Source organism: Dipodomys spectabilis, unplaced genomic scaffold, assembly GCF_019054845.1.
Source record: "Dipodomys spectabilis isolate Male_0828 unplaced genomic scaffold, ASM1905484v1 ptg000038l, whole genome shotgun sequence".
NCBI lineage: Eukaryota > Metazoa > Chordata > Mammalia > Rodentia > Heteromyidae > Dipodomys > Dipodomys spectabilis.
In genome coordinates, this window is record NW_024870715.1 from 1,561,755 (window position 1) to 1,587,387 (window position 25,633).

The 25,633-nt window shown below is 34.6% G+C and overlaps 1 protein-coding gene across 3 annotated transcripts in view; it reads right to left on the reverse strand.

Moving 5' to 3' along the window:
• G2e3 (G2/M-phase specific E3 ubiquitin protein ligase) overlaps nucleotides 1–25,633 on the reverse strand; it is a 44,245-nt gene that overhangs the window by 15,617 nt on the left and 2,995 nt on the right. For 2 of the 3 annotated variants that reach the window (XM_042677404.1, XM_042677405.1), the window contains exons 3-11: nucleotides 16,270–16,310; nucleotides 12,658–12,755; nucleotides 10,222–10,323; nucleotides 8,289–8,413; nucleotides 7,185–7,350; nucleotides 5,416–5,522; nucleotides 4,632–4,748; nucleotides 2,987–3,111; nucleotides 2,759–2,903 (exon numbers count right to left, since the gene is read on the reverse strand). In XM_042677404.1, coding sequence (XP_042533338.1) covers nucleotides 2,759–2,903; nucleotides 2,987–3,111; nucleotides 4,632–4,748; nucleotides 5,416–5,522; nucleotides 7,185–7,350; nucleotides 8,289–8,413; nucleotides 10,222–10,323; nucleotides 12,658–12,755; nucleotides 16,270–16,306 — 1,022 coding nt within the window. In that variant the 5' untranslated portion in view covers nucleotides 16,307–16,310. The remainder of the gene's footprint in view (nucleotides 1–2,758; nucleotides 2,904–2,986; nucleotides 3,112–4,631; nucleotides 4,749–5,415; nucleotides 5,523–7,184; nucleotides 7,351–8,288; nucleotides 8,414–10,221; nucleotides 10,324–12,657; nucleotides 12,756–16,269; nucleotides 16,311–25,633) is intronic. The other variant, XM_042677406.1, reaches the window with a different exon arrangement.

The window sequence follows — 25,633 nt, forward strand, 5'->3', positions numbered from 1 at the left end:
TTTCCATACATTTTATAGTGTATTCCAGTCACTCTCAACTCCTCCATCACTTTCTCTTCCCCCATTTCCCTTATTTTGAATTCCTCACAACTGTCTATATAATAGAATAATTGACAAGAATACTGGTGGATGATTATCTCAAACTTGATCAACTTAGTAGATTCAAATTTAAATCATAAACTCCAGTTCTCACTTTTTGACCAGTAGTTAGCTGCATTAATAACGTATTTTTAATCAAACTTATGACTAAAAGTATGCTAATCCTTTATGTAATACCTTCCAGTCTCGACTAGTAATTTTCAAAGTGTGATTCAAGACCACCAGCAGCAGCATCTCCTTGGAACTGGTTAGAAATGGAAATTGCTAAGCCTTACTTACAGCACATCTACACAATTAGAATGTTTGTCTTAACAATCCAGGTGGTTTGTATGGACTAGCACAATCACTTTCTACATTCAAGTTCTTCATGTTGGAATAAATGTAGCCAGCGTAAACAAATGTTTCTCATTCTAAAACATTACAATGCCCTATTGTGGTCTGGACTATGATTTTTCTGACTAGCTCATTAGACTGAGTTGAAGAAAAATCAAAGTTCCATGTTATTATAACAGGTTATTTATTTTTGTGCCAGTATTGGGGCTTGTACTCTTAACTCTGGGTATCATGTTTTTGCTTGGCATTTTTATTCATAGCTGGAGTTCTACTACCTGAATTGTGACTCGAGTTCCAGCTTTTAGCTGGTTAACTGACATGTATCTTTGCATTTGTCTGCTTATAGCCTGGTTTCAAACTGTGATTCTCAGATATCACACTTTTTTTGTTATTAAAAGGAATTTAATAACCTAAATTAAAAATCCTTAGCAGCAATTCCATCACTGGCCTTGGTGACTGGAGCAACTCTATGAGATGGAGTCCCTTTGGGATGTGATCAAACCCAGTCTGGGACACAAACGACCACATGGCAAGGAGCTACCTGGAAGTTATTTCAATACAAAGATATCACACTTCTAAGAAGCTAGAATAACAGGTATGAGCTGCCAGATTCGGTGCTTTTCTAGAGAAGAATATGACTGTAAGTTAAACCAGGAACAAAGAGTCAAGCTTCCCTGATACATCATCTTCATATTTAGAAAAATATGAATGCTTTTATTATTTATTTATTGTGATAGTTTGAATTCAGGACCTCATGCCTGCTAAAAAGGTGTTTTACAGTTTTAGTTTTCTAACAAATAATAACATTAGGAGCTTTCAAGGTACATTAAAAAATGTGACATGTTGAAACAGCAGTTCTTCAGTTTTTGACAAGTACTTAATATTCTACCTGTCTACAAAGTGAATTATCAAATATTTTCACAAATTTTTTTTTTACATTTTCTAAGTTTTTAAACTTGAAACTACTTTTCACAGGCAAGTACTTCATCATACTTAATTACTATTATTTCCCTTTGTTCCTAGTAGGTAATGTGCTATTCATAATTCTTTTGAAAGTGACATAAACCTCATATCATTATCTACAACTGAACAGTTTACAGAATGATTTTAAAAATTATTTTGCTATATATGGAAACAGGAATTGGTGTAATAATATAAAGTAATACCAGCCTGAGGAAAGTTTTGAGAACCTTAGCTCCATCAACTACCAAAAAGAAAGAAGTAGCTATAGCTCAAGTGGTAGAGCATCAGTCTTGACTAAAAAAGCTAAGGAAGAGTACCCAGGCCCTAGCACAAAAAAAAAAGGGGGGGCAGAGAAGAGCTTGACAATTAGACTTCTGACACTGACAGAGATTTTTAACCAAATGGATTATACTTCAAAAAAATAAACCATCTTTATGTTAAATAGAACTCCTTTCTTCTCATAAAAGGAAATGGTATTCTTGATATTTTAATCTTCTTAGTCTATAATCAAATAATACTGTACAAACTTTTCCAGAATACTACTAATTATCTGGAAAGTGATTTATAGTCTGGTGCTGGTGGCTCACACCTAAAACCTTAACTAGTGATGTCTAAGAATGGGGCAAACAAATCTGACTCATCTAGAATTAACCAGCAAAAAGCTGGAAGTGTACTGGCGGCTCATGCCTGTAATCATAGCTACTCAGAAGGCTAAAATCTGAGGATTGTGGTTCTAAAGCCATCCGAGGCAGTAAATTCCATGAATTTCCCATTGTCAATCACCAAAAAAAAAAAAAAAGTGTGGTTTATATAATATGTATTAGAAGTGGAGTAGTGGGTTTTGTGGTAGAGCACTACTAGCCTTGAGCTTTTTAAAAAACTCAGGGACAATTTCTAGGCCCTGAGTTCAAGCCCTTTTATTCGAAAAAATAAACAAGTTGGAAATAGAGATGTGGCTCAATGATAGAGCACTAGCCTTGAGTAAAAAAGCTAAAGGAAAACTTGAGGGCCTAAATTCAAGCCACCAACTCAGTGCTGCCACAAGGAGGGAAAAAAAAAAGGAAAAAAGTGATCTATAATACATAAAATACTTTATTTTACATTACAATTTAGTCTATATAAGGAAAACTGATTTTACATCCTCTTCATACATGCAATCTGATCTGATACTTTTGCAATTTCTAGTATCTCACTTATTATTTGTCTCTTTAGGCTAGATATATTGACTTCGTGATCAAATGATGGATCCTATGGTTTGAGAAACACTCAGCTATTATATTATTAACTAATAGCCTATGTATGGCTTTTCCTGTCACTTTATTCAAATGGACTTTATATTTTTTCTTAAATTCAGGATACACACCTCAATAGATCTTCATGCTGAGGTCCAGATGACAGCTTTTGTAACTTAGGTGATGACTCTTCTAACAAACAGTCAGTAATTGCCACTTTATTAGATTTGGGTGCTGCATGTTTTTTTGCCTTTTGGAAACCTACAGATTTAAATCCTAATATTAGCTAATTAGAAGTGCAAGTAAAAGCATTAACAAATTTGAATGAAATGATTTTATTTAAAATTACAAACTATTACCTGAATTGTAGATAATACTTCTACATTCCAAACATTCCCAGTTTTGTTCCCATGATCGTAGTGAGGAACAGGCTAAATGTGTTCCACTAGAACCACAACACTGACAGCGTTTTATTTCCCATTTGCTGAGGATATAAAGAAAAGTATACGCTGATGTTTTGATTTTAATGTAATCTACTTCTATCCACAATCACTGCCAAAGATCCTACCCTCTGCCACATATCTTTTTACTAAAAGAGGGAAAACATATTAGATATGACACTGTATTATGTTCTCTAGTTTACTACCGCTCTTAAATATCTCTTTTTAAAATGTATACTCATATCAACATACACATGTATACATACACAAAGGATATAACACATTTGAAAGGCTTAAAATTAAGGAGAAAAATAATTTTTTTCATTTGGAGATAACTATATTCACAGAGAGACTACTGTGTCTGTGTCCACTATCAACAAAACATTCAGTTAATTTCAGATAAGGAGTAAGGAGTATTTCTGGCAGAGAGCTTGCTCTGCCACATCAGGTACTATGTAGCACGACAACGAATCTTCATATTTGGCCCACATTCATATTATCCCTACTCTATGTTTCCCCAGTGTGACTCGTGATATGTGGGAGGGTCATAATCTTATTTGCCAGAAGGCAATCATTTACAAGCCAAAAAAAGGTCTCTGACTTGAAAAAATTGTATTAAGTGAAGTAAGCCAAGCCCAAAGAAACATAGGTCCTATGGTTTGTTTCCCTTACTTGCAATAGCTAGTATATATCTGGGACAAGTAGAAAGATAAGATGATGTTAAGTGAAATGAACCTCAAGATAGGGACACAAGTGGTTTTTTCTTGCTTGCTATTGTTTCTAACATATTTATAAGGTACCATGTGATTTTTTTTTTGTTGCTTTGTATGTTCTACCCCCACGGTATAACCCGTTTTCACTGAATTTGATGTTGGTATAATTTGGGGAGGGGAAGGGAAAAAACAAAATGTTTAAATAGGGAAACAGGTTGATCCATTGTACAATGAGATGTACAAGACACTGTTGAACAACGAACTTTACAATTTGGTCAGGGGAGGGGAGGGAATGTAGTTGCAAAAGTGGGAGGGATGGTAGGAGAAAAACAAAGGAGGCAACAATGCTTGATAAGAAATGTACTGATTACCTTGCTCATGTAACTGTAACCCCTCTGTGTTCAGTATTTTCACAATAAAAAACTTATTTAAAAAAATAACTAATAAACACCCTGGTATCAGACTGATAGCTTCCAAAATTGTGAGAAAATAAATTTTCTGTTGTTTAATCACCTAGTATGTCTGTATTTTATTATGCAACCCTAATGAGTTAATTTTTGGTTTGTAATCACATATACAGGTCCTTTTCAATTTAGAATAGCCATATTTAGACTCAATAGCCACATCTAGCTAGTAGCTACCATATAGACCACTTGTAGCTCCGAGAAATAAGTAACTATATTGAGTGCAAAATTCTCTTTAAATAAGCATAAGTATTTAACAAATATACAACTGAAATTAAAACTTTAAACATCCTAATAGAAAGACTGTTTCATTAACTACAAAATCTATTTTGTCAGCTAAAAGTTTAAATAAGAAACCACTAAATATGATTCAACTTTCTAAAATACCTATCAGGTTCATTATATTCTCGTCCTTCTTTGCAACGACATCTTCGAACATCACAACGCTCATGATGCTGAAGAAGATCTTGATAAGCATTTTCCTCTAATTCCCAGGAAGCATCTCTATAAATTAAAACAATATACAAAATCAAAATATACTTTGAGATGTTCCATGAAAAGGATTGGTAATTTACGAAGGACAAAATTTGTCATTTTAAAGCTATTTTCTTCAATGTGTAAATCTATGGCATCATTTTAATCTCCAGTTAATTAGCCTTACAGTTAATTTTCAAATTCAAAGGTCAAGCAGAATTTTTCTAAACTTACAATTGTTCTATTATTTCACTTCCCCTCCCCCCACCCCCCACCCCCCAAAACAAGGTGTCACTATGTAGTCTGGGCTGATCTTGAACTTGAGATCCTGTTACCTTACTCTGCTGGGAATACAGTTTTACACTACTATGCCTGGGCCCAATTTTTAATTTCAGCTCTACTATTACTACTTCTGAATTCCTCATCTTAAACATCAGATCATTTAGAAAATTTATAAATACCATTTTAAAGACTATGTTGAAATCAACCCAAGTTGAACAAAGATGGTACTAGGAAAGAATAAATCAACTAATAAAACATTTACATTTATGCTCTCTAAAAAACCTGACTCTCTGGGAAGAATCTTCCTATTTCCCCATTTGAAACAGCTACCTTCCCACAATTACTTATAATCAGACATTAAATCCAACATTAGAAATACCTTGCTGCTTTTGTCAAAAAGCTAAATGATACTCACTTTTCAGGAATATGAATTCCCATTTTCAACATCTCTTTCTGAAAAATCTCACTATTATTACATATTGTACACCTAAAGAAAAATATTCCAGCATTTATTGCTTGAACCTACAGAGGAAAAATGAAGAAGTCTTTTATCAGGTTATGAATTATGTAACAGGACATGTACTATTTTTACTTAAGATGAAGATATCTTATATGCCAGTGATTCTTATTCCCACTACTAAAACCTAAAGGGCTTCTTCTTTTTTTTTTTTGGGTCCGGTCGTGGGGCCTAAACTCTGGGCCTGGGCGCTGTCCCTCAGCTCTTCAGCTCAAGGCTAGCACTCTACCACTTGAGCCACAGCACCACTTCCGGCTTTTTCTCCTTATGTGGTGCTGAGGAATCAAACCAAAGGCCTCATGCATGCGAGGCAAGCACTCTACCACTAAACCAACTTCCCAGCCCCCGATCCAATTTTTATAATATATAAATTACACATTTGTCTTAATGGCAGTGTTCTTTGTTTTATATTATGATTTATGTAGAAATCCTGGATATAACATCTGCAAAAGGAAATCCTGAACTGTTTTACATTGCTACAAGATACATAACATATTATTTATAACATTAGTTTTTATTTCCAGTTAGAAGAGACTTACTAGTTTATTGAAGAAATTTTAGAAAACCCCAAGTTAGAAGCAAAAATTACCTTGTGCCAGGAATAGTGGCACATACCTATACCACTTGGAGCTCCACTTCTTTTTCAGTGGTTAATTGGAGATAAGAGTCTCATGGGGACTTTTCTGATTGGACTGGCTTTGAACCATGATACTCAGATCTCAGTCTCCTGAGTAGTTAGGAATACAGGTGTGAGCCACAGGCCTCAGGCTATCTTTGACATTATTAATATTGTGACAATTATAAAGTATCAGGATTTTTCATATCCAAGGACTAATGGTGTTTAATGCTTGTTGATTTGCATTGTAGGCATAGAACCCAGCACTTCACAAACACTAGAGAAACCTCATCTAGCTAATATTCCTAGCCTCAATTTTGTGTTTCATAATATTTTATTTATTTGAAAACTAGTCATTTAAGCTTGACATTAAAAGTTACTTTAAAAGAAGAAATAGCTTTAAGTCAGTAACAGAACCACATCCCTGTAAAGGAGTTATTGTGTAGCCACAGCCTAGGCTGGCCTTAAACTTGTGAACCTCCGGCATCTGCTTCCCTAGTACTAGGATTATAGACATATACTAACATGCTCTCCTTGGTAGTCTAAAAATAAAATAAATCAACAATGGCCTCTTAATGGTTAGTTTGCTACCAATTTTATCATTTCCTGGGTTCCTAGCTTAAATGTAAGTGGAATTTAGGATTTTTTTAAGTCACTGTGGAATACAAAATCCTTAGAATAAAAGCAAATTTGTATAAATTTACATATATATATTAAAATTTTTATCTTAGAAGTGGAGATGTGGCTCAAATGGTAGAGTACCAGCCATGAGTGGAAAAAACTGATTGATAATACAAGGCCTGGAGATCAAGCCCCGGTATGTTAAAAAAAAAAAAAAAAAAGACAACAGCACACAAAAAAAAGTTGCCTTTCAACTATTTATTAAAATGTTAATTATACAACTGAATGGGTTAAGTGTTTTATTTGAAATAAGGTACAAATTGACATAAAAGTTAAAAATAGAACTAGAATACACACACCAATTCTGATTTAAAACTCAAATCAGCAAGCAACACATTTTGTAAGTAAAAGCTTATAAAACATATCTTACCTGTAAACAGTCTCTATGAAACCATGCATTTTTACAACAAGGACTTTGTAATACACTGTAAGTAGGTATAGGCTCAATGTATTCCAAACAAATGGTGCATGGTAAGGAGTCTCTATAATTATTAGATGTAGTTATCTGAATAGGTCGATGACTCCAACAAAATGACCTAAGAATACAAGTTATTTAAGAATAATATGTAATGGAGTACAAAACATTATTAGGCTACATATTACAACTCACAATAGTAAGGAGAAAAGTCATTAATCTAAAGTAAGACTAGAGACTTGGCACTACAAATAATGTTTACAATCTGTAAGAAAGAAAAGCTAGACCCCCAAAATATAAACTTTAGTAGTTCAGACTTACCTCATACAGAATTTTGTTAACATTGGTAATATTGTTAGCAATATGTACTCTTGTATTCAACATCCGAGTACATACTACTCTACTTGTACATACTACTCTACTTGACATTATGTAAAATTGAGGCTGAAATTTACACAAAGGTTTTAATCACATAATGAAATACAAATTAAAAACCTATTAAAAACCTAACCCACTTTGTTCCCATTTGTTTTTTCCAAATTGTTTTTTTGTTCTTAAATGTAAGTCTAATGATAGGTCTAAATATGAAGAAGTCTAATGACAGGTCTAAATATGAAGACTTGAAATAAAACACTCATAATACCAAAATGGCAAAATTTCTAAAATCTTGAAGTTGTACTCTGAAAGCAAATATTTCCAGGGGAATTCCAGGGTATAATATTTATTCTTTTTGGACTAAATCAAATAGTGTGGGGGAAGGAGGGAGAATGAGTTAATTCTAAACAGTGACTTAATCTAGAATTTAAAAGCTCAACACCATATCCTAGAGATGAAAGGTGAAGGTAAGTATTATTAGTCCCATCTAGACACTGAAATTCTCAATATTTAGCATGCAGAGGAAAATATATTAAACAATATAATTTACTATGGAGAGTCTTTACGTAAGTAAAAATGTATAAGTTCGGTATAGATTAAAAAGAGTAACTTCGAAATATGTTTGAGATATCTATTTTCCACTATTTTTTAACATTCATGTTTTATATTTAATAAGTAACTCACGCAAAATTGCCAGTAAATTGGAAAATACATTCTCGCTCAAGTCCACATGGTAAATGGTAACTTCGTTTACACCGCGGTGCCACACATCCAATTGAAGCGCCACTTTTCCTGCAGACACTGCATTTCTAGAAGATACATGGAAAGAGCCACAATATAAAATTTTTATTATATAATCAAGGTTATTAATAAATATTCCTTTTGGGCAGGCTAAAAATTATTCTCATCACTAACAGGTGTGATAGTAAAGAAATGTACTGAAAATGTAAAATGCAACAAGGAAGCTTTTCCTTCTCACCTGCTAAAATACTTTAAAATGAAGGGTTTATAAACATAACAGCTATACATGACAGTTGTACTGAAATCTCAACAGAAAGCATGAATCACAGGAAAACAATAATAAAACTTATTGGGTAAAAAAAAAAATTAACAATTTAGCTCAGATTACCTAGTTAACCTAACCAAAATGAAAAAGTCTTAAGACAGCTGTAGTACGTTTACTGCTGGTCTCCAAAAGAATGCATCAAGTTCTAACTTCTCGCATCTGTCAATTCAACTTATATGGAAATAGTTTATCTGCAAATAAAATTAAGGATTCTCAAGAGATGAGCCTGTAATAAAGGTGTCCTAATTCTATGACTGATGTGTTTCATAAAATCTCAGAAAATATGTCAGACGTAAGCAGAGATTGAAGTTATGTTGCTACAAACAAGCAATTAGCAGAAGGAATGCAAGAGGGAGAACAAATTCTCCCTCAGAATCTCTAGAAGGGATCAACCTTTTGTAATGTTGCATTATAACTCTGGTCTTCAAAAATTAAGAATATATTTCTTTAATTTTGTTAGGGAAATCTTAGGAAACAAATGCTGGATCATTGCCACAACTTATAGCAGTGGTTATAAAGAAAGACTATTGATAATTAGAATACACAGATGTATCTGAAATGTCTTGGTATACTTAAGTTGGCCTTAATGGGTATTAATTTAGGAACTACAATCTTATTTTTTAACTCCTCAAAACATAGGAAATCCTTTTGCTAATCTAAGATCTGCCCAGTGAACTGACACAAGGAATTCTATTTTAATAAAAGGGGTGGGGAGGAGGAGTGGCAGGCAAGATTCCTTTTCAGAAGTTTCACAACATACTTAAGTCAGGATTCAAATACTTTAAGAAATTGGGTAATTTTAAACTGTAAGGGAGGTCCAAAGATCACCCTTAATCACAAGGTTATCATTAAAGATTGAGTTTTTATTTTATCTTTGAGAAGTTGCACAAAGGAGTTGTCATTTAACAAAGCAGTTTATGAATAGAATGTGTTTTGATCAATGTCACCTTTTTCAACATTCTCACTCATTCCTCCCAATTCCTCCCCCCATCTCACTATTCTTAATTTTGAAGGATAAACATTGAATTCCTGACTGTATTCTTCTCTTCATTCCTCTACCCTTCTCCCTCCCCTCAAATACCTGTTTGGTGGGGCTTATTTTGTTAAACTTTGCCTTTTTAAGGAATTACACTATTTGAATTCTCCCTTGATCTACCATATTTCAGTTAATACATTGTATGTGCTTACATACTACCCAATGAATTTACTTATATGTTTCTAAGTTAATTCTGGTTTCCACATATGAGGAAAACAATGCAATCTTTGTTTCTTCAAGATTAAAGGTTTGTAGATCAGCAGAGTAGAACTATGGGTCACAATTCTGATGTAAGAGTGAATAACATGATGGAAATTGAAGAAGATAAGGAGGTGCAGTTAAACTCTCACTTTCAAAACCACAAGGTTTTACTGCAACTTACCATTAATATCTGATACAAATATGCACTGCAACATAAAACTGAAGTCACAATTTCCAGTAGAGAAACTGATGAGTTTTCTCAAGTATTGACAATATTTGTAGTATTTAATATAGTGAACAAAAAAATTACTTGCCAGTTTAGAAGCTCTATGCACTTCCTTTTTGATATCTTCTATTAGAAAACCATAAAGTCCTTCTTCTTCTTTACCTCTCTGCCAAATTCCACTTGACATTAACTGTGAATACATTCTCAATTAGAAAATTAACCCAAACTAGCATGGAGAGGGAGAAGGAGAAGGAGAAGGAGAGGGAGAGAGGTAGACAAAGAGAGCGAGGGAGGTGGACAGGGAAAGAATGAGAGAGAATATGTGGAATATATATATATATGTACTCAATAATTTCAATAAAAATAGACATCAAATGACTCAAATTTCAAACATCTATTATAAAAAAAATTTTTGTAAAGAAGCTATCACACTTTGAAAGACATTTTATGTTTAAATTAACAATCTGTATGTCCCAACTGATTCCAAAAGTATTCCAGGAAGAAAGAGCAGAAAAAGAAAAAAAAGAAGGGAGGGAGGGAAGGAAGAAAGGGAATGGAGTGAGGGAGGGAAGAAAGAAAAACAGTCATTTTTAACTTCATAGTTTACATAAACGATGGAAGCGTAAATCAAGAAAAGTGTAGAATATGAATAAAAAATCTTGGCTTGCAAACTAAGACTGTATATTTAACCTTCTAGAATCTTATGCAGGATGATTTAAACACTAAAGCTTTAACAGATTGTCTCTATTTACAGACTTTATGAAGACCTATATAGTCTTTCTTTGCATATTTCATAGTAGTGATCATGTAGATAATGGACAAGTAATAAAGTGAGTAGGAGAATGACCCTATTATCTACTATTTCATCTCTAGCATCCTAGAGTTCATGAGAACACAGATTCAGTTCATCAGATTCTATTTGTCTATTTGAATCTTAAACATGTCAAATCTGTGATCAATATATTTTCTGAAGTATTATACTAATTTATTAGTAAGACAGAATATAGAGGAATTTTGGCATGTTCAACGAATAGTTCATTTTTTTTTAATTCAATAGCTGGGTGCTTGTAGATCAGATGATGCCTGCAAACCTAGCTATTCAAAAGGCTGAGATCTGAGGATTAGTTAGAAGCCCATGCAAGAAGTGGAAAGCGTGGCTCAAGGAGTAGAACACTAGCCTTGAATGAAAAAAACTAAGGAACAAGAAGCCAGGTCCTGAGTTCAAATCCCAGTTCCAGCACAAAACAAAAACAAAAATATCCACTTCAATTGACTGAGTTGTAATTAGAGAAATTTTCATTAATGTCCTGAAATACAGTTGATACATATTACTTATGAATTAAATGAAAAATATCCTAATAGTTCTAGCTCCACTGCATAAAAAGCAAATGCTCTCAAAGAAAGTAAATTTATTTCATTTTCTACTGTACAATATAAAAGATTCCAGAGCTTACAAACATATTAAAATGCAGGTTCATGTTCCTTTAAGGCATGACACAAAATGATTAGGTTCTGTCTTTAACTCATAGATTATCTGAGACACAACACAGCATCTTTAGTGAACCACCAAGAAATATATTTAGTGAATACTGAAGAATCTTAAAATGAATAATAGCAGGTTTAAAAATATGTTCTACAAATTTACTGATAGTCTGATTCCATCTGGTGTGTACCTCTTTCCTCAACTGTTTTTGGGAAAGCCAGATGACATATTGTGAGTAGTTTTCTTGAGAAGCCTAGGAGGCAAGGGCCTGAGATTTCTTGCCAACACACAGGAGGAACTGTAGCCAAAAGCACATGAGTAGTAGTAGATCCTACAGCTGGGATACCTTCAGATAAGATCTAGCTGATATCCTGAACTATGATCCTCTTGATTTACACTACTTGGGTATCTGTGATTACAGGTGTAATCCACCACTCTGACATCCCCTGGCTGACATCTTGATTATAAGCTCATGAATAAGTAGATCTATTTAGCTAATAACAAATTCTTCAGCCTAGGAATGATTATAATGGCGCATTAATTCATTCATTTCTGAGTTAATAAAATGTAAAGTTGGTACAGGGAAGAGAAAACAAATGAGAGATTAATTCTCATTCTTTTGCTTTCTTTTCAGTGATCTATACTACTTCCTTTTCAAGTAATATTAATTACCTTTAGCCAGAACTTTTCCTTCCAAGTACTCTGTAAAATGAAAATACAATTCTTCTATTTCCTGAACCTTTAAACAAGTATTTTCTGTAATTTAGCAATATAAACAGAAGAAATAAGAAAGTGGTAAAAACAACATATCTTATATAGACCTAACAAATCCTTTATTCCACTAAGACATATTGGTACTGATGACAAGTCATTTACACGTACATGTACAAGTCTTTTGCATATACAGGTAATTTCAGAAGCTTAAAATTTGATATACAAAAAAAATCACAGTTTTATAGGTATGTTAAATTATTCTCAAAAAGTTGTCTGACTAATTTCTCTTAAGCATACCAACTTTTTAGAATTGTAAGTTATACTCACCAAACAATGGTAATGTACAGTGAGATTCCATTTCTCATTTGTTTTCTTCTCTCCATATTTATAAGGACAGTCATCAGTTTTTCGACAGAAAACACAAGCTAATAGTGAAAAAGTAAACATAAATACTTAAATAAAATACTTAAAAATTTTAAATGAGCAACTGAAGCTTCTTTGACTTGATATGTTAAATGCTTTGAAAGCAAATCACATTTCACTGTCATTGGCAATACCTACTTCTAAAACATAATAAATATAACGACATTTCTCATGGATTCCAGCACGTAATTAAAAGGGCAATCTAAGGATAACATCACTGAACATGATATATTAGGGAATTGCAAAGCTCCATTCTTCCACTGCTGATGAAATTGCAAAAAGAAAAACCATCAGGATCCACTTTTAGATGCTCTGGAGTACAATAAACTTTCAAAATTAGAATAATAAGCTGCTCAAAATCTTGATGAAGGCATTTTAATTTACTCTCTTACTATAAACATTTCTAGCTTGGGCCTAGGTCCTTGAGTGATCCATGTAAATTTTATAGGCTTGCTGGACCAAGACGGAATAATACAGACCTTTGTCCCAAGGAAAAGCAATTATTTTGAGCTATGTGGCAGTGTTCTGAGTGATGGGGCCTTAGCCCTATGATCAAGAGGATCATAGTTCAGGATATCAGCTAGATCTTATCTGAAGGTATCCCAGCTGTAGGATCTACTACTACTCATGTGCTTTTGGCTACAGTTCCTCCTGTGTGTTGGCAAGAAACCTCAGGCCCTTGCCTCCTAGGCTTCTCAGGAAGACTACTCACAATATGTCATCTGGCTTTCCCAAAAACAGTTGAGGAAAGAGGTACACACCAGATGGAATCAGTATATGCTTGCTATTCTTTTGCCAGCCTTAGAACTTTCTCAGGGCTAACAAACTAGTAGCAAAAGCCTAGGACAAATGATGTCAGACAGCTGCAAGCAGCAGAGACCAAAAAGAAAAGGATGGGAAAAGCTGAGACCTAGGGGAATAAAAGTTCTGAAAAGTAGCAGTATATACAAAGAGAGCCTAGAGTGCTGAATGCTCAAAAAGACCAGAAGCTTTAAACTTTTTTTTTTTTTAAATTTTATTTGAGAACATACTGTACAGAGGGGTTACAATTACATGGGCAGGATAATGCATACATTTCTTACCAAGCATTGCAGCCTCCTTCTTTGTTTACCCTTCGCCTCCCTTCCCACCCTCCCCCCTCCCCCCCACCCAATCAAACCCCCCCTCTCCCCCCCCCCCACTCCGACATTGTAAAGCTGGTTTTGACATGACATTTTGTACAGAAGCTTTAAACTTTTACCTCTGCTAGTTTTTAGGCTCATACAACCTATATTGAAAAAGAAAGATCTCAAAATAATATGGGACTCTAGATAAGGAATCCACTAGATTTTTTCTATTTTTTTTTCTTTTTGTCGGTCGTGGGGCCTGAACTCTGGGTTTGGGCGCTGTCCCTGTGCTCTTCAGCTCAACGCGAGTGCTCTACCACTTGAGCCACAGCACCACTTCTGGTTTTCTAGTGGTTTATTGGAGATAAGAGTTTCACAGATGTTCCAGCCCAGGCTGGCTTTGAACCACAATCCTCAGATCTCAGCCTCCTGAATAGCTAGGATTACAGGCGTGAGCCACCTGCGCCCAGCTAGGAATCTACTAGTTTTGAAGCATGGAGCTTTAAAAATAAGCAGACAACTTCTGTATTTTTATTTGGCTATCTTTTAAAATTGTATTTTTATCTTTAAGTAGTTGTACAAAGGGATTACCATTCAATGTATCAGTTTATAGGTATATTGCATCATGATCACCGTATTTAAAATTTTTTTGTCTTTAAAACTCAATGAAAGAAAATGGGTACTGGTAATCCTTGTAATCCTAGCTATTCAAGAGGCTGAGCTATAAGGATCATGGTTTAAAGACAGCTCAGGCAGGAAAGTCTGTGAGACTTATTTCCAATTAACCACCAAAAAGCCAGAAATGGAGCTGTGGCTTACATGGTAGCATGCTAGCCTTGAGCACAAAAAGTCAGGGACAGAGCTCAGGTCCAGAGTTCAAGATTCAGAACTGGCACAAACAAAATCAAAACCAAAATTAAAAAAAAAACACCCCAGTAACGGAAGTTGAAGTGTAGAGTTTTCAAGCTAGCCCTGAAGTGGCTCAAAAGCTAAGAAGAGCATAAGATCCTGAGTTCAAGACCAAGTACTGGCACAAAAATTTAAAATAACAAAACACAGAAAAAAATTCAGTAAAGTTGTTCTGAAGTCATTATTTTTACCTCCTACTTTACCAAATGATATTGGTTTTATTATGATAATGAACTTTTTTTCTATTTTTTTCATTTATTTATTGTTATTATAAAGGTGATGATGTACAGAGGGACTATGGCTAATAATGAAACATTCTTAAGCATATTCATGTAAGTAAAAGATGAAATTACTTGGATAAATTTGTAGGGTTGAATTTGTATTTCTCAAATATATGTAACATATATATATATGTATATATATAAAATTTTGAAAGCATTAGAATAGCTGATACAAAATAAGTAATCCTAGAGGAGATTTTAGGAGCAAAGTTCATCATCCAAAGTAAGACAGTCAACAGACATGGTCTAAAAGCAACAGTGTATGTAAAATTTAAAGTATATTATTATTTTATTTTTTGTTGGTCATGGGGCTTCAACTCAGGGCCCAGGAATTGTCTTTGAGTAATTTTTGCTCAAGGCTAGCATACTACCACTTTAAGGCACAGTGTCGCTTCCAGTTTTCTGACGGTCACTTGGAGAAAAAGAGTCTCACAGACTTTCCTACCCTGGCTGGCTTTGAACTTTGTTCCTCAAGTCTCAGTCTCCTAAATAGCTAGGATTACAGGTGTGAGCCACCAGCACCCAGCTTAAGTATATTATTTATAGAGAAGATCAACAAAAACTGAAAAATTGAACAATTTAGATGACTCATCTTTCATGATAACAAGTCAGTAGTAGCTTTTTAAAGCAAATGAAGAAAACATTAAAAACAAAGGCCAAAAGAAACGTATCTTTGGAGAGACTTGTGTTCCTAGAAGTTTTCCTTTCCTTTTTAACTTGGTTAAATTATTGTTAAACTTATTGTATAACCATTTAATTTTGTTACACTGTTTTAAAAATAGATTTCTTAAGATTACAGACATGAGATCTGAGGACTGCCATCCCAGGCAGGAAAGTCTGTGATTCTCTTATTTCCAATAAACCATCAGAAACCGAAGTGGTGCTGTGGCTCAAATGGTAGAATGCTTGCCTTGAGCTGAAGAGCCGAGGGACAGCACCCAGGCTGAGTTAAAGCCCCAGAACTGACAAAAAATAAATAAAAAAATTAAATACATAGACCTGCTTTATTCAGATACAAACCATATCTGTTATACATACAGAATACAAACAAAATTGGGCAGAGCCCTCTCATAAAGAGTTGTTTATGGAAATGAATACACACAATAGCATATTTCAGTACATGTATATGTGAACTGTGCATGTGTAAGAAAATTCATTCTTATTAGCTGGCAACATTCTAAAAAGATTATCATGAAAATAGTTTAAATATAGTTACTTACCTAGGTTCTGTGAGTCTCCAGGTTTATTTTCATTCATTTTACTAGGAAAAATAAGAAGCAGGCAGTGCATGATTAATAATGTTAACAATTTCATAGTTAGTACAGTACTTCATTTCTTACCTCAGCTTTCACATGTTAAGACCAGTAGTTCTCAACAAGAGTTTGAGGACATTTTTTAGAACTGGAGGGAATGTTTAAATATTAAAACATTTAAAATGACTATTGAAAGAGCTAGATTTGCAGGATACTTTGCTATGTGCAGTAAATCCTATACAACAAAAAACTGTCTAGATTTTCAAATTTCCAGCTAGACATTCAAGTAGTGCTTAAAATAAAAACAAAAGGGACTTATAGTTATCCTAACATAGAATCTAAGCTTATGTTACATATAATCAAGTCTTTTTTCCCCTTGATTTGTTAAGACAAAATTTGTATCCCAGAACTACAACTCCTATGTCAAAGAACTCTATTTACTTTCTGCTCAAAATTTTACCAACATGTAACATTTCCTAACTAAGACACATCAGTAGTAATGTCATTTATATTTCTATACAACAATTCTTTTATTAATCTATACAAGTTAAATCATTACTGTTATATTTCTCCTAAAAGATCAAAAACAGGAAGATACAATACTAACACCAAAGTTTCACTTTACCAAAGGTTGAGTCAAAGTCTACTCAAACTCATAGAAATCAAGTGGAATGCTACTAGTTTAATGTAACAATTTTTTTACAGCTGCAAAACAATCTAAGAACAAGTGGGTGGGATGATGCATGGTGAATTCAGAGTGTTTGGGACACTGAGAGAGTTTTCAAGCCAGCAAATCCAGGTCAGCATGAGTTATATAAACTCTGCGCAAAATAAAAAATAACCTATCCCAGTTCACAGAGCTTCTATGTGAGAATGAACTAGCCCATAAGTGATAACTTCACATAGAAATAGAAGTGCACAAACATAAACAAACAAACCCAACAGTATACTGTATTAAAAGCTAAACTGAAGATTGCCAGGAAACCTTAAGATACTGAACCTAACACATTATTTTATGAATACTGATTAACCCAATTAAACTCACATTTTCTTATACGAATATGCTTTTCCTACTGACTTTAAGTAGTTTGTTCTAAATATGTATTCTTCTCACATTTTTGTGCTTTCATAAAAAGTTATATTCTAGGGGCTGGGAATGTGGCTTAGTTGTAGAGTGCTAGCCTAGCATGCATGAAGCCCTGGGTTCGATTCCTCAGTACCACACAGACAGAAAAAGACAAGTGGCACTGTGGCTCAAGTGGGTAGAGTGCTAGCCTGAAGCACAGAGAGGGCCAAGGATAGAGCCCAGGTCCTGAGTTCAAGTCCCAGGAACAGCAAAAAAAAAAAGAAAAGATGATTTTCATTTCAAACTAATCTCAAACAGCAGCAGTAAACAGTGAAAAAAAGGACCATTTGCACATATGTTTAGATGGATTTTATAGTTTAAGGTGTTTTCCTTCAAGTATGGTTTTTCTTTTGGTGGGGGCTGTAACTAGGGCTTGAACTCAGGCCCTAGCACTTCTTTTGCTCAATTCTAGCATAGCACTCTACCACTTGAGCCACAGTACCACTTCTGGCTTTTTCTAAGTAGTTTGTATTGGAGTTAAAGTTTCCTGCCTGAGCTGGCTTTGAACCATGATCCTCAGATCTCAGCCTCCTGAGTAGCTAGGATTACAGACATGAGCCATTGGTTCCCAGGTCAAATATGATTTTTTAAGATTTCTTTGGGAGAATAAAGAAAACACTGGTTTTTAGGTATGTATTTCAGTAACAGTCTTAAAAATAAGGTCAAACTAATTGTTCTCTTCCTCAAGGGAAGGAAATCACTGTCAAGAGATAGTCTGATTCTACCTCATTATTTAACTCTAGTTGATCAGTTAGTATGCTCAGAGTTTGATGTTCCTTTTAGAAGAGGGAGCCTGATGGCCCACTTCCATAATTGTGAATGTGGTGAGGGACTAGGATTTGGTTTCACCAAAAAAAAGTCTATGGCAGAAGTGACAGTACATGACTAGTTCATAAAAGACTTTGTGACATCCTTCTTTACTATGTCACAAGCTACCCTCTGGAGAAAATAACACATTGCCATATTACAAAGACCTTTAAGATGCTTCATGTGGAGCCCACTTGGTAAAAAAAGAGATCTTTTACCCTCAGCCATAACAATGAGATACTTTAGAAACAGATCCTTGAGGTCTAATCAACTATTCATTTGACTAAACCTGGACTGCAGAGTTGTAGGAAACACAGTTAAGCTGCTTCCAAAATCCTGACCCACAAGTTAAGTTTATTTAAACCAGAAGAATTTGTTAAACAGAGATAGATAACAAAAACAAGAAAGAAATTTTCTCTCGTTTCTCCAGACATCTACCATTTGAATAAACTCCAGGTCTTACTCACTGGTCACTTATGAAAGCTCCTAATCCTACTGATAATAGCAAAATTGAAATGGGATTATAAATACACAGAAGACCAGCTGGAATCTCCTTTTTTTTTCTTGTCCTGAGGCTTAAAGTAAGGGCCTGAAGGTCCTTGAACTTGGAGGGGGGGGGCAGCTTTAGTGTTAAGAAGAGTCTTTCCTGCCTGGGCTGACTTTAAACTGTGATCCTCAGATCTCAGCCTCCTGAGTAGCCAGGATTATAGGCATGAGCCATTGGTACTGGGCTTGAAAAGCACATATATCTTAAAAAGGGAAATTACTTGATTTTTTTTAATCTACAATTTAAAAAATATTTTCAAGGGGGGCTGGGAAGGTGGCTCAGTGGTAGAGCGCTTGCCTTGCATGCCTGAGGCCCTGGGTTTGATTCCTCAGCACCACATAAGAAAAAAGCTGGAAGTGGCGCTGTGGCTCAAGTGGTAGAGTGCTAGCCTTGAGCTGAAGAGCTGAGGGACAGCGCCCAGGCCCAGAGTTCAGGCCCCACGACCGGACCAAAAAAAAAAAAAATATATATATATATATATATATATTTTCAAGGGATTATCTAAATCACCAATTAGAAAAGCCAAATCCATTCTGTGCAAAGCACATTGATGTACTCTAAAAATTCCTTTTCTTGTTTTTAAATTAAGTTTTTTATTGTCAAAATATAAAGGGATTACAGTTACATGAGCAAGGTAATGAGTACATTTTTTTATCCAGCATTGTTGCTTCCTCCTCCTTTGCTTTTCCCCTACTATCCCTTCCCTCCCACCTCCTCAGCTACCCCTCCACCTCCCCACCCCCCACCTAAATTGTAAAGTTCATTTTTCAACAAAGCATCTAGTACATCTCATTGTTGCAATGGGTCAATCTGTATCCCTATTTAAACAATTTGTTTTTCCCCTTCCCCTCCCCAAATTATACCAACATCAAATACAGTGAAAACAGGGCTTATACCATGGGTGAGTAAATTTCTTTTCTTTATAACTCAGATGTTATTTGAAAGTCCAGTATAAATTATTCTGAATGTTACTTTTATATGTCCGATACATATGAAAGAGTAAATATATATATATATATATATATATATATATATATATATATATTTTTTTTTTTTTTGGTCGGTCATGGGGCTTGAACTCTGGGCCTGGGCGCTGTCCCTCAGCTCTTCAGCTCAAGGCGAGTGCTCTACCACTTGAGCTACAGCGCCACTTCCGGTTTTTCTGGTGGTTTATTGGAGATAGGAGTCTCACGGTCTTTCCTGCCCAGGCTGGCTTTGAACCACGATCCTCAGATGTCAGCCTCCTGAGTAGCTAGGATTACAGGCGTGAGCCACCAGCGCCCGGCTTGAAAGCGTAAATATATTTTTATGACTTAGCATTGCACAATAAAGCCATGGTGAGTTATAGTAGTTATTAAAAGTACTTGCTTTCTCTCTCTAGTAGAAATTGACAAGCTGATTCTAAAATATACATTAAAATGTAAGGGCCCAATAATAGCAAAAATGGTTCTTAAAAGGACAAAGTTGGACATCTTAGACTGTGATTTCATGACTTTCTACAGAACTAAATCAATCAAGACAACAAGATATGTGAACAAGAACAGACTATAATATAAAGGTCAGACACAAGCTCAAATACTTGCTTTTAAACAAAGGTACCATGGTTAATTCAACTGTGAAAATGATAAGTCAATTCAGCAAATCATATCAAGATATAGGGATATTAGTTTGAGGAAAACACTAGTAAATATAAAATGGGCACAAATTTGCAACAACAACATAGTAAGACGTAGTATACTTTTTATTTATTACTAATGCTAAATGGCCTGGAATCAAACTAGATTGTTAGAAGTTTGAAATAGTAAATATAATTCCTAACTACTAAGAACGTAAGTAAAAAAACATATAAAATGCCTGGAGGTGTGACTTATGAATATAGTCCTTACTCTTACTCTTGGTAGGATCACAGTTTGAGACTAGCCTAGAAAAAAATTTCTAAGACCTCCCCACCCACTCCTTTCTCAACCAATAATTTGGTACACTGATATGCACATGTTATCTTACCTATAAGGGAAACAGAGATGAAGGTGTAAAGTTCTATGCCAGTCTGAACTAAAAAGTTCACAACCGGAGTTGGGAATATGGCTTAATGGTAGAGTGCTTCCCTAACATGCATGAAGCCCTGGGCTCGATTCTCAGTAACACATAAACAGAAAAAGACAGAAGTGGCACTATGGCTCAAATGGTAGAGTGCTAGCCTTGAACAAAAGAAGCTCAGGGACAGTGCCCAGGCCCTGAGGTCAAACCCCAAGTCTGGCCATAAATAAATAAATAAATAAATAAATTCTCAAGACTCAATCTTAATGGAAGGAACTGAGTGTGATGCTGGACACTTGTCATTCTAGTTATAGTGGGAAGTATAAAATAGGAAGATATTGGCTCAAGTGTACCTCCCCCAGGCAAAAAGTGATACTACATCTAAAATTAAAATGGTACAAAAAGGGCTAGAGTTGAAAGTGTGGCTCAGCAATATAAGCAAGTACAAATAATACACTATGAAAGTACCAACTAAATAAAGCAAAAGAGGGTATAAAATAAGACATAGAAGAAATCAAGATTAAGCGAACAATAATCTTTCCTTATCAGTAACTACTTACTACAGGATATAACATGAACTTAAAATACAAGTCATTCCATGTTTTTGTATTAGCGCCAGAGACACAAGTACGTTAAAAGAAAAAGGATGGAATAAAGTGTTACATACTGTAACCAAAAGCGAACTTAGGTGACTAAATTAGTTTGAGCTAAAGTAGACAATAACTCAAAGATTGTTATAAGACCCAAAGAAAGGTATTAAAAATTGATTAAAGATCAATTCATCAAGAAGTTATGGCTATAGACACATATTCCTATCTAACTAGAACTCTAAAATATTTAGCAAAAAATTGCTGAAATAGTTTTAGATCTAATGGATATAAAGAGTACTCAATCTATCCAGTATCCAATAGTAGCAGATTATAACATACTCCTTTCAAATACACGTGGAACATTCTCTATGGATAGACCATACTAAAACCTGAATTCAAGTCTCAATGAGATTGGAATCAGTTATCTTCTTCAACCATAATGGAATGATAATAGAAATCACTAAATAAAGAAGAACTAGAATATATGGAGATTAAACAATATTATCTTAGAAAAAAGGAATAAAAAACATCATAAGGGGAATTAGCCTATATTAAAATAGAAGGCTTTAAAACTTAACTTTATAATGAACCAGAAAAAAGAACAAAGCCCAAAACTAATACAGGAAAATAACACAGATTAGAGATACAAAGCATCAATGAAATTGTTATATACTCAACAAAGACAAAAGACAAGCAAATATTTTCTAACTCATTTTATAATGCCAGCAATATCCTGGTAACATTACCAGAAAAAAACATAACAGAAAACTACATACTAATTATTCCTCATAGATAACAGATGCAAAATTGTAAACCATTATTAATTACAAATTTAATTACTACCATGACAGAATAAGATTTGTCTCAAGTATGCAAAGGTAGTTCAACATCTCAAGATTTTAAACAAAGTAATATACCCTATTACCAGAATAAAGAAAAAAGGTCACATACTTATCTCAATTTTCTGGTGATGTAGGAAGGCAGCTGACAAAAATCTTACTTGCTTTCATGATTAAAGAAAAATTTCAACAACTTAGCTAAGAATAGATCCTGTTTATTCTCAGCAAGATAAAGCGTGAAAAAAGCTAACATCATACTCAAAGTTAAATGTTTCTACCTAAAGAACTGAAACAAAATAATGGTATCAATTCTTACCACTATTTATTCAACATACTGAAAATTTTAGAATTAGGCAAGAAAATAAAATGCACACAAATTGAGTGGTAATTATTCAAAGTAATTATTCACAGAAGCATTGATCTTATGTGTAGAAAAATCCTGAAGAATTTATAAAATACAAAACTGAAAAACTGTTAGTAGCTAATAAGTGAATATTGCAAAATTATAGGATATAAGATAAACACAAAAAACTGTGTTATATTTCTACCTGACATCAACTCACAATCTACCGTTTACAATAGTACAGTAATGAAGTTAACCAAAGAAGTGCAAAATTTGAGTAGTGAAAACTACAAAACAGTACTGAAAGAAAATCCTAATGGGCTAATGTTTAAAGTTAATATGGCATTATGAAGAACCATACTTGTCAGAACTATCTCTAAGACAATGTCAAAGTTCACAAATTTACACTAATCAAACTGGTGTGGTACTGGCCTAACGATAGATATATAAAGGAATAGGTGAGTCTAGAAATAGACCTACACATTTGTGGTCCACTGATTTTTAATAAGGAATACAAGACCAAAGGGGAAATGTACAACCTCCAACAAATGGGATGATAAAATGGGCACATAAAAAAATTAAGCCGGACACAGGTAGTTCACACCTGTATTCCTACCAACTCAAGATACAGAGATCAAGAGTAAAGTTTGAAGTCAGCCTGGGAAGGAGAGTCAGTGAGACTTTTATCTCAAATTAACCATGAAAAAACCAAAATGAGCTGTGGCTCCAGTGGTAGAACAATAGCTGTGAGCACAGGGATTAAAAAAAAGCTCAGGGATAGCACCCAGTCCTTGAGTTCATGCTCCAAGTGAGTACAATAGCAACAAAAAAGAAATGAAGTTCGCCGGGCACTGGTGGCTCACGCTTGTAATCCTAGCTACTCAGGAGGCTGAGATTTGATGATCGCTGGTCAAAGCCAGTCGGGCAGGGAAGTCCATGAAACTCATCTCCAATAAACCACCGGATAACCGGAAGTGGCGCTGTAGCTCAATGGTAGAGTGCTAGCTAGCCTTGAGCTGATAAGCTGAGGGACAGCGCTCAGGCCCAGAGTTCAAGCCCCACAACCGACCAAAAAAAAAAAAAAAAGAAATGAAGTTAGGGACCCTAATGTCATATAAAAAAATTAACTCAAAGTAGATGAAAGGTAAAAAGTCCAATATAAAACTGATAGATATGACAACAAAAGCTTAAGCAGAGCTAAACTCCAGGAGTCTGATATCTAAAGATCCTCTTTCAAAGCCAGCTTGGGCAGTTAAATCCAAGATTCTCTCCAATTAACCAACAAGTAAAAAGCCAAAAGTGGAGAAAGTGAGTAAACATTTCTCCAAAGAAAAATTCAAATGGCAAACAAGAACATGAAAACATCACCGGAACATACAAACCAAAACCATAACAATATACCAATTTATGTCCATTAGGGTAAGCTACAATATTAACAATGAAAACAATGGGCAAGTATTCAATCCTCATTACTGGAAAAAAAAAAACTGTATTGGGGATATGGAAAAACTGGAGTACACATACATTGCGATACAAATGGCTAAGTGATTGTGGAATAAAGTATGGCAGTTTCTCGATGTTTTAAACATTTCAGAACTACCATATTAAGCTGGGTGCTGGTGGTTCATGCCTGTAATCCTAGCTACTCAGGAGGCTGAGATCTGAGGATCATGGTTCAAAGCAAAGCCAGCCCAGACAGGAAAGTGCATGAGACTCTTATCTCCAATAAACCACCAGAAAACCGGAAGTGGCACTGTAGCTCTGTATTTTTCTTGGTAGTATTAGGTTTGCCCTCAGGACCTTATACTTGCAAGGCAGATACTCTCCTACTTGAGTGATGTCTCTTGCCATATTTGGACTTTTGCCCCCACCATTTCTTTGTATTTGTAGCAATAAAGCTGAGTTACACAAATTTACATTGAAGCTTGAATTTCAAAGTTAAGTATTCCAACTTCAAAAATCAAGAGGAAGCAGGCGCTGGTGGCTCACGCCTGTAATCCTAGCTACTCAGGAGGCTGAGATCTGAGGATTGTTGTTCAAAGCCAGCCTGGGCTGGAGAGACGGTGAGACTCTTATCTCCAATAAACCACCAGAAAACTGGAAGTGGCACTGTAGCTCAAGTGGTAGAGCGCTCGCCTTGAGCTGAAGAGCTGAGGGACAGCGCCCAGGCCCAGAGTTCAAGCCCCACGACCGACAAAAAAAAAAAAAAAAAAATCAAGAGGAAATCATGTTAACAGTCTAGATTCCAATATCTATCTCATCTCTCTATTTAGATACAGATGTATCTATTTATATATACATATATCTGAACCTAATACTTTCATTTTTTCTGAAATAGTTACCAATAGAAACACACTAATACTATATACTTTACAGACTAACCCACTGGTCTTTACAATGATGACACTACATTATTGGGCAGGTTTTTTTGTAAAAAAGAATGGAGATTTAATAGTTGAAAGTTAAAAGACAGATTTTTTTAATTCTCTAACACTGTTTAAGTAGACAACATATATCACTCATTTTTAAAAAATAAAACAGCTTCATAAGGAAATCAAATATAAACATTCTTGGCTGTACACGAATTTGAAGTAAGGGTTTCTCACTTGCTAAGTAGAACTTCTAATCACTTTAACCACATCTCCAGTTACAAAATGTTTTCAAGTTACTAAATTTACTAAAGTTACTCCATTTTCTCATCTTATCATGGTATAATAAAAATGGTTATAAGAATTAAGAAAATATATATAAAGCATTTGGAATTTCATGAATATAAACAAATACTGCTCATGATTTCTTTCTCACTTGAAATATCTTCTGAGCTTATGATTTCATACTTACTTTTCCATACTCATAAAACTTAAAAGCCACATATTGCTTGGAAACAGAATCAAGAAACAATACTATGAAGAAGTTGGTAAAGAAAGAAAAAGTTGAGATTTGAATTACATATTATAGACAGTAGGAAGCTATTCAGAGATTTTTTTGGAGCAACACTTAGAAGGAGACTGCAGAGAGTCAAGAAGTACTGTAGTACATTTC